Source organism: Nothoprocta perdicaria, unplaced genomic scaffold, assembly GCF_003342845.1.
Source record: "Nothoprocta perdicaria isolate Ctin4 unplaced genomic scaffold, notPer1 scaffold_12, whole genome shotgun sequence".
NCBI lineage: Eukaryota > Metazoa > Chordata > Aves > Tinamiformes > Tinamidae > Nothoprocta > Nothoprocta perdicaria.
Window position 1 is genome coordinate 686,647 of NW_020454316.1, and position 14,770 is coordinate 701,416.

The 14,770-nt window shown below is 63.6% G+C and overlaps 1 protein-coding gene across 1 annotated transcript in view; it reads right to left on the reverse strand.

Moving 5' to 3' along the window:
• Nucleotides 1–10,548: 10,548 nt before the first annotated feature.
• Nucleotides 10,549–14,770, reverse strand: part of CACNG3 (calcium voltage-gated channel auxiliary subunit gamma 3) — a 14,047-nt gene continuing 9,825 nt past the window's right edge. Inside the window, exons 2-4 of the mRNA XM_026054104.1 lie at nt 12,687–12,770; nt 11,977–12,117; nt 10,549–11,674 (exon numbers count right to left, since the gene is read on the reverse strand). Of these exons, the coding sequence (XP_025909889.1) occupies nt 11,163–11,674; nt 11,977–12,117; nt 12,687–12,770 (737 nt within the window). The 3' untranslated portion in view covers nt 10,549–11,162. The remainder of the gene's footprint in view (nt 11,675–11,976; nt 12,118–12,686; nt 12,771–14,770) is intronic.

Sequence of the window (14,770 nt, forward strand, 5' to 3'; positions counted from 1 at the left end):
CAGCGCGGCCGCCATGCCGCGGTCCTCGGGACCCATCCCGGGGTCTGCCCGCACTGGGCTGTGTCACCGTGTCACCAGTGTCACCCCCTCAGCGCGGCCGCCATGCCGCGGTCCCGGGGGCTGCCTGCACTGGGTTGTCCCTGCCCGTGTCACCAGTGTCACCCCGCAGCCCAGCCGCCATGCCGCGGTCCTCGGGACCCATCCCGGGGTCTGCCTGCACTGGGCTGTCCCTGCCCGTGTCACCAGTGTCACCCCCTCAGCGCGGCCGCCATGCCGCGGTCATCGGGACCCATCCCGGGGTCTGCCCGCACTGGGTTGTCCCTGCCCATGTCACCAGTGTCACCCCTGTCCCCCTCACCTCAACAGGACGGCGCCTTCCCATACTCCCAGCATTGTTCTCCCCAAGGGGCTTGCCTTGTCCAATAACACAATGTCACCCACCTGCCACCATAGCAGAGTGGCTGCTGTCCCGTGTTCCCGGTGTCCCCTCCGCCCCGGCCTGCTGCTGCCCCGTGTCCACAGTGTCACCCCCTGTCCTGGCTGCCATGTTATGTCACCAATGTGACCCCACATGTCCACAGTGTCACCAGGCCCAGGGCTGCCACCACTTGGTGTCCCCTGTCCTGCCACGCGTTGGTCCTGCAGGTGCCCCCAGCGTCACCTCCCCACAGGGCCTGCCGCTTCAGACCCGTTGCTGTCCCGTGTCCTAGTGTCACCCCCTGCTCCTGCCACCGCCCCGTGTCCCTAGTGTCACCCTGTAGCGTGCCCCAAACCAGGCAGGTTTAGGGAGATCTCGGGGCCTGGCTGGTGGCCCAGACCCGGCCTCGTGGCACAAGGTGGCAGGGAGGGGACAACCTGTTGGATCTGGGACACGCCGGCCGCCTCTGTCCCCACCCAAACAGGCCATCAAAGGCACGGCATTAAGAGATGAGAGAGAACATAATGAGAACGGGGAACAAAGCTCAAGGAACAGGAATAAGAGATTAAAAGTGCAGGGTAAACAGGCAAAATAAACTGTGCAAGAGGACAGAAAAATCATTTTCATATTATAGTTTTCATTACGGGGCAGTGACTGCAATTTATGATAGCTACTAATGGTTCATTAGAGGTTATTGCTTTTTAGCAAAGGAGCCATTTGTATTTTCACAGATGTATAATGCATATTTTAAATTCTTTTCAAATATATGAGGTTTTTACAAAATGAAATAATTTATACTATGCGCATTTATATGTGAATCCTCATTTTCCTTCACAAGTTGTTTGCCCGCTAATATTCTGCAGAAAATAAAATTACACAATTAATATTTGTCACATTACCATGGGTGTCACATTTTTATTAGTCATGATTAAAACCCCCAGCTGCTCAAAGCCATGTACTGCTTGTGTGTACAACCCATTTATCAGTCAACAGCTTCAGATTTACAAAGGAGAGTCTTTCACTTAAATGTTTCAAAGAAGCCTTTTGAATATCAGCTCATGCCACGCTATTGCAAACAAATCAATCTGAGGACAAATATATCTGTTTATTTAAGTAACAGTGAAGACTGATGGGCTTGGAGGGAAAAAAATAAACAAAAACTTTAAAATACCAGGCTAGAAACTTCTGATAGCTGAACCCTGCCATTAGGGGTTTCACGCACACTGCGGGAAGCAGCCAGGTGCGGATGGGAAGTTCTGTAAGGTGCTGGGAAAAGCAACTTGTCCCTGCGGGAGAGGAGGGAGCAGCTGCCTTGTGTTTAGTCTCCAGTGTCTGGCCTCCCAGTGGGTCCGGAGGATCCCGCGTCCCCACGGCCGCTTGTGCCGCCAGGGCAGCGCGTCCGGCACCGCCACTGCTCCTGCAGCTTTCTGCTGCTTCTGGAGCCTTCAGCCTGTCTGCCTTCTCACGCACCCAGCAACCTGTCCTCGAGGTTCTGCAGAGCAACCTAAAACACAGATTATCCAGGTTGTGTTGCCACTCTTCTACTTCAGACAGAGGAGTTTAAATTTAAAAATAAATAAATAAATAAATAAAAGAGGAATAAAGATTTAAAGATTTTTTTTACCCTTGCACATCCTTAGGAGCGGGCTGGGAAACGCCGCTCAGTTACTGGGTGGGACTGAGCAGGGCGGCCCGCAGGGCCGAGCTGCGCGGACACGGACGCTCCCGTCCGGGATGGCCGCGGTGCCGCCGGAGCGCGGGGACCCGCGGGCTCACCGGTTGTGCCGCGCCGCGGAAAGGCCCCGCACGGCGGCAGGGCAGAGGTGTGCAAGTCGCGGCTTTGCGGCTCCCCTCCTGTTTGCGCTGCTGGCACAGGGAGCTGCTTTTCCCAGCTCCAGCCGCGAGTCCCATGGGAAGGGGAAGCGGCGCCGCCGGAGCCGGGATCCCGCGCGGGCCGGTCAGGCCAGACCAGCCACATAGCTCCGCAGGCCACGGACGGCGTCGCGGGCGCCGCTTCCGAGGCGGCACGGCTCCGAGCAGGGCACTGCTTGGGGCTAAGCCCTAATTAACAAGGACGCTGTAATTAACAAGGATGCTGTAATTAATGCACAAAAAAAAAAAAAAAAAAAAAAGAGGAAACCCAGATTCTCACCTGCTCCTGCTTGCCTGCATCGCCCGCCCTCTGCTTCCTGCACACACCAAGATGACCCGGGTCTCCTGTTGCTGGTACCTTACTGGTTTTCAAGGATCGTCACCAAAACCGTGTGCCCAAAGCGGATCACCCAAGGAGCTGTGGGCTCAGAGGGGAGCAGGGGCGCCCCGGAACCACAGCTGCAGCGAGGGCTGCGGCACGGTCGTCAAGTCCCATCTTTATCATTGCACCCACAAACCGCTCACGGTCAGTGTCGTTTGCCCGTGCACCTCCCAAGGGTGGCACGTCTCTGGCCGCGGGGCCGCTGCCTCCTTTTACTCGGACCCTACAGACTTGGAATGAGGGCAGCAACATCTTCTGCCAGCGGCACTGAAACGCAGCGCAGGGCACAGGCTGAAGGAAAAACAACCTGGCTTGGCTTGAAGCAGCGAGCACAAGCCCAGGATGGTCATTCCAGGGGTTGCTCCCCCTAATTAACCAGAAACCCCCGCCCCTCATTCCTGCTTGGAGCTGGCCCCGCTCCAGCTCCCACCCCGCGCATGGGGACCTTTGCCAGGCCCTGTCCCCTGTGTCCCGAGTTTTGTGTTGCTGCCTATGCCCGTAGCCAACTCGTTCCCCATTTAGGGACATCTCCAAGCTTGTCGAGTGATGCCCTTTTTGTTGAGCCTTGTGCCGCACCGGAGAAAAGCCAGTTCTGCTGGAGACGGTTCAGAGAAACCTCAGGCAGGGGAAGTGGTCGCGCCTGCTCCGTGCAGGCGTGTCCTGTACAACATGACCCGTATGACATGACCCGTATGACATGACCCATATGACATGTCCTGTATATGTCCTGTACGGCAGCAGGTGCAGGCCGGGATGTCCGGGAATGAACCCGGCGCCGGAGCACCCCCAGTGCCAGAGCAGCCCCTGGTGCCAGCCCGCGTTGCAGCCGGGCTGGCCGGCACTGGGGAGCATCTGAGGAAGCGGCGGGGCTGGATGGGAGCCTCGCGCGCTGCAGGGACCCGGCCAGGTCCCACTGCCCTGCACACGGAGCCCCGTGCAGCTCAGCGCGGACAAGGCTCCGTGTCGCCGGCCGGAGCGAGTTGCCACCTAGGGGCTCGGAAGCGCCTGCATGCCGGGAAGGAGCCGGAGCCGGCGGCGCTGGGACCAGACGGGTGCCAGGGACCAGACGCGCTCCATCGCGCACCCAAGCAGCCCGGAGCAGCTCGCCAGCGCAAAGCACCGCGGGCGCTCGGAGCGAGAGCCCTTCCCGCGGGAGCGCGTGGCTCCCGGCGGCTCCAGTGCCGCTCTACACCTCCTGCTCGCTGCCCGCAGCAGGCCCAGGGTGACCTTGCGGCTTCACGAGCCGCGAGGCACTCATCCTTCGCCTCGGGGAGGCAGAGGCCACACGGGCGCTCTGCAGGAGCCTGGGGCTCATTGCTCCCCTGCTGTCCCCTCGCAAGCTCGTCCCACCGGGAGCTCGTGGCCTCCTGGGAACAGCTCCTCTGTGGAGCGGGGTCTGCACCCCTGTGTCACCGCTGTGCCCAGGGGGCCCTGGGGAAGGATCCAGGCACCGTGTGGCTGCTCCTCCCTTTGGCTGCTCCTTTGGGCCGCCCTCGCCCCGGCCTGGCGGCAGGGTTTGCACAGTGGGCAGGAACGGGGCTGTGAAAGCACCGAGTGGGAGCCGAAGCGGAGGGAGGCTCCGTGTCCCCTCTCCGTGCCCGCCCAGCCCCAGGGAGCGACGCAATGCAGGCCAAAGTGGTGCATACTGAATGCTCCCTGTGCCATCAGTAGGCTCCAGAGTCACCATGGCAAGAGGACAAACAGGACCTGCAGCTTATGGCACTACTGGTTGCACTGGGTCCGAAACAGGGCAGGTGGCACGGAGCAAAGCCACAGCTGGAGAACTCAGAGCACACAGACAGCAAGGGAAAGGGGCAGGCGCAGGGGGCACACTATGGGTATGTATACATATATATATATACACACACACACACATATATGTGCATACACGTAGGTATTTGCCAGCCCAGGCTGACCCTTCGCAGCGGCAGCGGAGCAGAGCACACCGGGCACCTCTTGCCACTAGAGGTCATTTCAGCACCGGGATCAAGGCTGGGATCCATCCCCGGTGCCTGGCATTCCCGCGGGAAAGGGCCGTTCCCGAGCCCGCTTCCCAGGAGCGCGGGGACCCCAGGCCAGCACGACGGCCACGGCCCGCGGCTCCCGGCCGCCTTGCACGGCGGGGCAGGAGCGACCTCCGGACCCCGTGCTGGTCCTGGGAGCCTCCGCTCCCGCCCGGCTGCTCCGCACACAGGGAGGCAGAGGGGCTGCGGCTGCAACACCCAGGCGGGAGCATCAACGTGCCCGTCCCGCTCGGCCCCTTCCTGCTCCCGGGCTTTGCCTCCAGCTCCTCCGTCCCCGCTAAGCTCTGCCCGTTGTGCGGTGTCCTGGACGCCCTTCTGCCCCACACATCAAAGCAACCCTCCCTCCCCTCCTCCTCCTTTGCCTGCTAACACATTCCAATGCAAGTTAATTAGGGGATCAAAGGCCCCTGGCCGCTTCCCGGCGCTCCCTCCCGGCAGCTCGGCCGCTATCTCCAGCCGCAGACACAGCTGTGGATGCTGCACAGAGCCCCTGCGCACGGGGACGCGTCGGGATGGGCTATGGACACGTGGACTCCATCCCTCCTTTGAGTCATCCTCCCTGTGAGTCACCGGCGCTCACTGATGCCGTGATAAGGTCCCCTTCCCAAAGCGGCCACGAGCTCGCGAGGCCAAGACTCCACGCAGACACCCGGCACAGCCTCCACGTCCCTTGTCCTGGCCACGGAGCTGGCCCCAGCGAGGCTGGTGACAGAGGGACCCTCTGTGCTCCAGGAGCCTCCTTCCCCTGCGCTGCAGGACAGACACAGCCCAGGATGACCAGGACACAGAGGCAGATCCTGACCTGCACCTTGCAGAGCACTTCCCATCGTGTGGCTGGGATCCATCTTTCCTGGAGCTCTGGCAGCTCCAGAAGCTCTCGGTGCAGCATTGGTGAGGAATGGGAACTTTGCACAATGGGGAACACTTCAGCAGGGTGTTGGAGGATAAACCCCGCAAAGGGGCAGACGGGCGAGCAAGGGGCCCGGCAGCACCCGGAGCCGCACGCAGGGAGCCCCTGGCGCGTCCCTGGCAGCAGCTGAATCCCGGCAGGCCCCGGCTCCCTGGGAAGCCCATCCGGAGCGCGCGGCTGCTCCCGCTCCGTCCTGCACCCTGCGGACACCAGGCGCAAACAGACAGGGCCTTGGGCTTCCCAGCACTCCGCCTAGCCCAGGCTGCACCGGGAAGAGCGCCCTGCATACAAATAAAATACAAAAAGTGCTTTAAAAGGTAGCCTGCAGTTCTAAGTATTTGCTATTTATGGCTTAGAGCATTTTTTAGCCTTTTCGATTACTTTTGCTGGTTTGCTGCTGGGCTACTGGCTTGAAATTGGCCGTGAGGACACGCAGAGCAGCTGTGGGCTCCGTGCCCAGCCGCGGGTCCCCGTCCTGGTGCATCGCGCGGCCGCTCTCCCTCCGGATCCCTCTCCTGCCCTTGCTCCTCCCGCAGCCTCCACGGCCCCGTCTCCGGGACCTGCTGGCCACGGTGGGACTCCCACCGGACCCCACGGGCACAGGAGCATGGACTACTGCTTTGACTCAGCGAGACCGTAACGCCAAACGGAGCTCGGTGGCGTTTATCCCATACCTACCAACAGCCTTGGGAAGGTGGAGGACAAAGGCGGTGCTGGAACACCAGGAACTGCCTCCCCGTCCCCAAATCACACCTTGGCAGGGGCCCCTGTGGGGACGGCCGGCGCGGGGACGGCTGCGGCTCCCAAGGCAGGAGGTTCCTCCCCGCTCCCGTGGTGTGGGCACCATGCCGGCTTTGCACCAGCGAAGTGCAGGATTTGGCTCCACTGCAGCATCCACAGCCGCTTCCCAACACCTTTTCCCAGGCACCCGGCGCTTCCGGGCTCGTCTGCCAGCAGAGCCGAGCGCTCCAGCTCCGCAGCTCGGCTCAGGAGAGTCACGGAGCGCCTGTGAGCGCCGCGAGCCGCCCGCCCTCCTCCTGCTTCCCCCTCTCCAAGGCTCCTTTGAATCCCAAGCTTCCTGGGCTGACACGGACAATCCGCAGCTGCAGCCCCGGAGCCTCAGCGCTGGCAGCGACACAGGCCTCCTAAACTCTTTCTTTGAGGCAAATTGTGCATTCATCTAGCTCATTTGAAACAAAATATGATTTGCAATTTAACTTTCCATAATGAGCTCCCGCTATTATGCGGTTTCCATAATGGCTGGTTTCATTGGAACAGATTGTTGGTGCACATGGTTTACAAAACATTTTCAATGCAAGCCCCGTTTTTTCTTATTTTAAATAGCAACAGCTGCTAAGCACGATAATTATTGTATTTCATCAAAATAAACTTACCAAGATGCTTCTTAACGCTACTCCTTGCAGTTTCCCAAGGACCTGTGTGTTATTAAAGAAAAGAGAAACTTTAGAGCACCAAAGAGCTGGAAGACGACGACGGAGACGAACGTCGCGCGGCGGCTCCGGAGCGCCGGGAAGCCGGTGCAAGGAGAGGCCGCGGGGGAGCTGGGCAGCGGAGCCGCCGGCTGCGGGAACGTGGTGGTTCCGCCGCCCGGGAGGCCGGAGGAGGCAGGAAACGCGAGGAAGCAGCGTGGGGCGAGCGGCTGCCGCGCGGCTCCGCGCTCCGGCCGCGCCGGGAATGCTAATGCGGCCGGCGCAGGGAGGGTCGCTAAGGAAACCAGGGAGGGAGAGGAAGCTGCTTAATCAGAGAGCAAAAAACGCTGAAAATTGATAAAAATGGAGCAGGAAGGCGGAGCTGGCCCGAAGGAAGGGGACCTGGAGCGGGGACCTTTGCTCACTGGATTGGACCCCGTGTTAGTTCAGGCACAAGCAGGCAGGACCACGGGCTCAGCGTGGTCTGCGGTGGTGAAACGATGGGGAGAGCCGGGTCCCACAGAGGAGGTGCCGCTGCCCTCAGCATCACCCAGCGGCGCCGCGGGAGCCGCTGCTGCCCGCGGGGTGCCCAGCAAGCGCCCCATGAACCGCTGCACCCCGAGGCTGCGGGAGCGAGGCCCGAGCGTGCAAAGCAGCACAGCGGGCAGGAATGAGCAGAGGATGCGGGCAGGAGGCTGCCCACGGAGCGCCTGCCCTCCAGGGCGCTCCGGGCACCCTCCTGGCTCCCGCTGCATGGCTGCATGGAAAGTTACCTGCCGAGCGCTGCCCTTCGGGGCCCTCTGCGCCCGCGCGGCTCGTGCAGCCCGGCAGGGGCAGCCCCGGCTTTGCTCCGCTGCAGCGGTTGGAACTGCAGACGCACCACGCGCAGCAACCAAAACTCCAGGTGTAGAGTGCGGGAATAGGTGCCGCCCGCGGCACCAGCAAGAGGAAGGGCCGGCGGCTGCGGGAAAGGGCCCTGGAGCAGCTCCCTGTGATTCCAGCCGTGTGGATCGCTCGCGTATTCACGATGAGACACGAGTAACCCATGGCAACGGCCGCTATTATATTTGACATTGAAATGATAGGCGCTGACCTTAGCGGACACGTTTGCTCGGGCGCCGTCGCTCCCAGACGGGCCGGGCTTGTTCCAGCGCAGCCGGATCAGCCGCGGGGCAGCGGCCGCGTAACCCCGGGCCCTGCTCGGTGCAGCCAGCACACGCTGCAACGAGTGAGCGAGGATCTAGAGCTGCACCGAGGCACCCAGGGGTGAATCAGCCCCACACGGGCTTAACTTGGCCTGCTCCAGAGCAGGGCTCGCTCGTGCATCAGGGTCTGGAGCGGGATGGGGGATCCGGAGGCAGCTGGGGACACGGACCCGCTTCCAGCTGCTCCCTGCTTCCCGGGGGCTTCCAAGGCTCTGGACGTGGGGCCATGGACTGTGTGGTTCCCACGTGCTGCAGGATCACACACCCACATCCAGCACGGAGAAACACCGAGGGGCATTCGCCAGCTCAATTCCTTGGATTGAAACAAGTCTTCTTAATCTTCCTGCCGGGAGGAGGGAAAGGTCGGGAAACGGGCCGGACGGGCGCTTTCGGGTATTGAAATTAAACCTGTTAAGAAATCCGTATTGATTTGCGCTTCTCTGAGAAATATCGGTGCCTCTGGATTTCACCGGGGTATCGATTTTCTCCTGCAGACGGCGGCCGCTGGCACGAAGGAGACATCGCGCGGGGCGGTAAACACCGTAAATCAGCGGCCATCGGGGCCCGCCGCAGCCCCAGCTCCCGCGGCACCCACATCCCCCTCTCCGCCCCGGTGTTCCGGCTGGGAGCTGCTTTACGCATTGAGCAGCCTGGTTAGGGAGGCGCCGGAGGGAACAGTGCACGGACGGGATGCGGGGGCTGCAGCGCCGCCCTCCTGCGCCGCCTCCCGCAGCTTCTCGGCACGCACGGATCCCTAATCTGTGTTTTATCCAATCAATCCGTCAATGCCGTGGAGAGAGAAGGTCACCGGCCTCGCACGGGGTCTGAACATGACCTCCACTAGTGCATTTCTACCCAATCGACCTGCCAGCCTTGGCCACAGGCAGGCAGAGCTCCAGCAAGCGCTCTGGGATCCATTAATGCACTGGCATTGGTAGGGCACTAATGCATTAGCAGAACAGCCCTGCAAGGAGCACCAGGGGGACAGGGAGCGAGCTCCAGGTGAGCTCAGGGCTGCCACCCGTGCCGCGCACAACAAGTCTCTGCTTTGTTTTCACACGCTCCCCAGGATGGGGATGCTACCCCTCTTCAACTGTTTTTAATACATGCAATCAACAGCTACTGCAATTAAGAGGCTCAATTAGCATGTGAATAAGTCTTCCTGTACAAAAGCCCTCTGCAAGAGTAGCAAATAAACCTTAATGAAGATGAAGGATCCGCACAGAGCCTGAAGCCCCTTACACGGGCGCTCTTTGCCACCAGCCCCACAACCGGAGCGGTGCAGGGCCCCGGGAGCATCTCGGCGCGAGGGGCTGCCTGCCCTGGCCAGGGCGCCCTGCGGAGAAGCACCGGGAGAAAAGGCAAAGCCTTACTCGGGGGCAGAGCTGTTGCTCCAGCAGCTCCACCGAGGTGTTGCTCCACCGCAGCAGCCTCCAGGGTGGATGGGAGCCGAGACGCACAAGGAAGCAGATCCACCTGGGATGGGCTGCAGGGCTCAGCTGCTCTCCCTGGGGAGCCAGAACCGGCAGCTAAGAGCCCCTGCTCCAGGACCAGGGTATTTATCACCAGCCAAGCAGCACCAGGTGTTCCCATTTACCGGGAGCGGGAGCCCGGGGGCGCTGCCGGCCCCAGGTGGTCGGCGCTGGCCCCGGGTGACAGGCGCTGTCCTGGCCGCAGCCCCGGGCGCGGCGGGGGGATCCGGCCCCTTGTCCGCAGCTCAGGCCGATCCCCAGTAAGTGACCCACGAAGCTGGGTCCCGGCCGCTGAGCCGCTGCCCCGCTCGCCCGCCCGCCCGCCGCAGCGAGCCGCGTGGCCCCGCGCCCGCAGCCAAGTCCCCGCGGTGACGTTTAGAGCCTGAACGTCCTCCTGCCAGCCCGCGGCTCCCGCCGCATCCCGGCCCGGCGCGGCCCTGCCAGCACCGGCCTCCAGGACAAACCCCGGGCACGATGCGGGGCTCCGAGTGCCGCATCCCCCTGCATGGGGACACCGGGGACACCCCGGCCACGTGCGGCTCCTTGCACCCACTCTGGGGTGGGAAAGGGTCCCCCGCGCGCCCGGCGCTGCCCGAGCTCCCCGCAGCGCCGCGTCCCGGCGGCCGCAGCCAGCAGCGCTTGCCAAACTGGACGTTTTTATTGGTGTTTTGCTCATTAATCTCCCAGTCATGTTCCATTACAGCATCGCGCCCCGGCGCCGCGGCCCCTGGCCCGGCTGCTCCCGCAGCTCCCCCAGCCCGGCAGCAGCGCCCGGGCACCGCGCGGCCCCGCTCCGCTTAGGGAATTACCTCATGGTCCCGCCGCGCCGGGAGTTAATCAGATACTGCCTAGTGGCTGCCACTCACTGGAGGAATTCTGCTCCCGAGTCCCGCCACGATCTGAGTGCACCAGAAGGAGGAAAGGAGAAAGGGAGGAAGGCAAAAAGGAAGCCCTTTCAGGAGCCCAGGACAAGGCAAAGGGATGTTTCTTCCAACCCAACATGACAAAATTGAATTCCAAGCTATTTAATGCATGCACGAAATGCCAGAGAGAAACCCAGCCCCGGCTCTCCCCGAGCGCTCGTGGCCCGTCCGGCGCTTCCTTCTGCACGGAGCCGGCCGGGCACCACGGGACACGGCTCCACGGGTCACGGCTCCACAGGACACGGCTCCATGGGACACGGCTCCACAGGTCACAGCTCCATGGCACACACAGGAGCAGTGCGCACGGCGGTGGCCTTGGCGAGCCAGCCGTGCTCAGGGGTCCCCATGTGGTTCCGCTGTGTCCCGGCGCGGGAGGGGACGCGGGAAGCGCCGTTCCCGGGGAAAGGCGGCCGCTGGGGCGGGGGCCGGTGGGGCTGTCCGTAGCAGTGGGGTTTCTCTGGGTACACCGTCACGAGGAGCACGTCATGCAGCCCGACACAGGGCGCTGCCCGCGCCGGCGGCCCCCTCACACCGGCGTCGTTCGTCTGTTGGCCGGGTTGTTGTGCAAAGCCTCCTTGAACTCCTTGGGGATGGAGTTGTGCACCTGTAAAAAACTGTGGTCCCGCTCCGAGTTGAGCAGCGTCCCCATGGTGATCTTGGAGGGGTCCCTGGAGAGGGTGAACATGGAGATGTCGGTGGAGGGGATGGTGCTGAAGCCCTTGCTCACGGGCGACATGTCCCGGGAGCGCGGCTCGGTGGAGCGGGAGCTGGAGCGCCGGCGGAAGCGGTACCGGTACGGGGGCAGGCGCGTGAACGCCGCCTTCTTGAGCAGCTCCGCGCGGGAGCGGGCGCGCAGCTGCCGGTGCTTCTCGATGTACATGTGCACGGCGATGACGCCCACCATCTCGGCGATGATGAAGGACAGCGCGCCGAAGTAGAAGGACCAGCCGTACGAGTAGCTCTTCTTGGAGTCGCTCTGCCCCGGGTCCCCGGCGTTCGCCGAGATGTAGACGATGATGCCGATGATGTTGCTGAGACCTGGCAAGAGACGGAGGCTCGTGGCACCGTGGCCCCTGCTCCCATGCCAGAAAGGGCCGTTTCAGGAGCTTTGCTCTGCAAATGCTCCATCTCTGGAGTGCCCAGCAGGCCTGGAGCATCCCTGGGATGGGGCTCTGCACTGGGAGTGCAGCCGGCACTGAGGGTTTTTCCCTAGGGAAGCAGTTCAGCTCCGGCTGCTGCCTCCTCCTCTGCTTGCTCTGCAGGGCCAGAGGGACTGGCCTTGCAGTCCCTTTTCCCTTTCCCTTGCCCTTCTCCTGCAGGCTCCCCATGCTGGCACCCACCTGCGGACACGAAGAAGATGCCGGCGCTGAGGATGACGTTGTGCTTGCTCTTGTAGAACTCGCTGGCGGCCACGCAGAGCCCCCCGAAGAAGAGCAGGCCCACGCTGAGGATGGGGAAGATGCTGGAGGCTCTCACGGCGCCTGCGGGGCGAGCGGCCAGCGGGGCTCAGTGCCCGGGCGGCCCCAGGGGCCCGGCCTGGGACGGGCTGTCTGCTCCTTACCAAGCCCCACCGCCCCCCTGCACCCGCGTGCTCGTGGGCTCCAGCACGAGCGCCGAGCCCCTAACAGGGAGCCCGTGCTGAGCCCCCCGGCGCAGAGCCCACACTGAGACCCCTAACGTGGACCCCTGCTGAGCCCCCTATCAGGGACCCCACACTGCTGCCCCCGGCGCAGAGCCCCCGCGGCCGCGTGTGTGCCAGGGGCATTTGCAGAGCAGCCCGTTTGGAGGTTCTTCCCTTTCCAAGTGCTCCCCGCAGCGGTCCAGGGCCGCTGCTGTGGACGAGCCCAGGGATGGGGGCTGTCGTTGCGTCCTGACCAGGCCGGGCACAGGGACACGTCCTGTCTCCACGGCAAGGTTTGGGTCCTGTCCCCAAGGTGCCTCCACAAGGAGGGATTAGTGCAGCAAGGCCCGGCTTGCAGCCGGAGGGGTGGAAGGGCCTGGGGAACGGCGGGGGCCCTGCTGCTTGCCCCCGGGATGCAGGCACACTTACGCAGCAGGTACTCGGCCGCGTCCTGCTCGTAGTCCGCGTCCTCGGGGAAGTGGTCGATCTTCTTGCAGACGCCGCGGAAGGTCCCTGCGGAGACACGAGGGGCTGTGTGGCTGCAGAGCCGGGCACCGGCAGGAGCGGGACAGCGGGAGGGGACCCCGGCTGCGCATCCTCCCGCAGCCCCTGTCCATCCCTGCGAATCCTCCTGCAGCCCCTGTCCATCCCTGTGAATCCTCCTGCAGCCCCTGCCTGTCCCTGCGCATCCTCCTGCAGCCCCTGTCCATCCCTGCGAATCCTCCCGCAGCCCCTGTCCATCCCTGTGGATCCTCCCGCAGCCCCTGTCTNATCCTCCCGCAGCCCCTGTCCATCCCTGTGGATCCTCCCGCAGCCCCTGTCTGTCCCTGCGCATCCTCCTGCAGCCCCTGTCCATCCCTGCGCATCCTCCTGCAGCCCCTGTCCATCCCTGCGGATCCTCCCGCAGCCCCTGTCTGTCCCTGCGCATCCTCCCGCAGCCCCTGTCTGTCCCTGCGCATCCTCCCGCAGCCCCTGCCCATCCCTGTGGATCCTCCCGCAGCCCCTGCCTGTCCCTGCGCATCCTCCCGCAGCCCCTGTCCATCCCTGTGGATCCTCCTGCAGCCCCTGCCTGTCCCTGCGCATCCTCCCGCAGCCCCTGTCCATCCCTGCGCATCCTCCCGCAGCCCCTGTCCATCCCTGTGGATCCTCCTGCAGCCCCTGTCTGTCCCTGCGGATCCTCCCGCAGCCCCTGTCCATCCCTGTGGATCCTCCTGAAGCCCCTGTCCATCCCTGTGGATCCTCCCGCAGCCCCTGTCTGTCCCTGTGGATCCTCCCGCAGCCCCTGTCTGTCCCTGCGGATCCTCCCGCAGCCCCTGTCTGTCCCTGTGGATCCTCCCGCAGCCCCTGTCCATCCCTGCGGATCCTCCCGCAGCCCCTGTCTGTCCCTGTGGATCCTCCCGCAGCCCCTGTCCATCCCTGCGCATCCTCCCGCAGCCCCTGTCCATCCCTGCGGATCCTCCCGCAGCCCCTGCCTGTCCCTGCGGATCCTCCTGCAGCCCCTGTCCATCTGCGGGGACTGGCAGCTAGGTCGGTTGCTGCCTGTGTGCGACCAGAAAGCAGCAAAAGCATTAAAGCTATGATAGTAGCAATAGTAATAATAATAGTAATAATAATAACCAACTCCTGACTCTGCACAGCAGTGCTCATGGATGTGTTTTGGTGGATGCAACCTTCCTTCCCCTCCTGTGTGCACAGTGGGCACCACTCCTCTGGAGGGATGGACGCAGGGACAGAGGGATCGGGGACAGGAGGATGGAGGGACAACAGGGACAGAGGGATGTAGGGACAGAGGGACAGGAGGATGGAGGGATGGAGGGACACGGGGATGGAGGGCTGCAGGGACAGGGGGCTGCAGGGATGGAGGCAGAGCCCCACGGCTGCAGAGATGCCCTGCACCGCAGCACCTCTTGTGCACGCTGATGTTTATTGTGGGTTTTCACTCCCTGCTGCTCAGGGAGGGCTGGGGGCTGCCCTGGCAACTGCCCCCGGATGGACACGGGTGCTCGGAGAGGCCCCCGGTGCTCGCAGCTCCCGCAGGGCTTCGCAGCCTGAGAGCAGGAGGCAGCGGCAGCGCCGCGAGGCCGCGCGGGGGCCTGCAGGGCTCCTCTCACTGCACCCACCGCCGCAGGGGCACCCACTGCTGCAGGGACACCCATCGCCGCAGGGCTCCTCTCACTGCACCGGGACCCGGCACTGCCCAAGCACCCGCCGCTGCAGTGGCACCCACTGCTGCAGGGGCACCCGCCGCTGCAGGGGCACCCACTGCTGCAGGGGCACCCATCGCCGCAGGGGCACCCACCGCTGCAGGGGCACCCACTGCTGCAGGGGCACCTGCCGCTGCAGGGGCACCCACTGCTGCAGGGGCACCCGCCGCTGCAGGGGCACCCATCGCCGCAGGGGCACCCGCCGCTGCAGGGGCACCCACTGCTGCAGGGGCACCCACCGCCACAGGGGCACCCACCGCCACAGGGGCACCCATCGCCGCAGGGGCACCCACTGCTGCAGGGGCACCC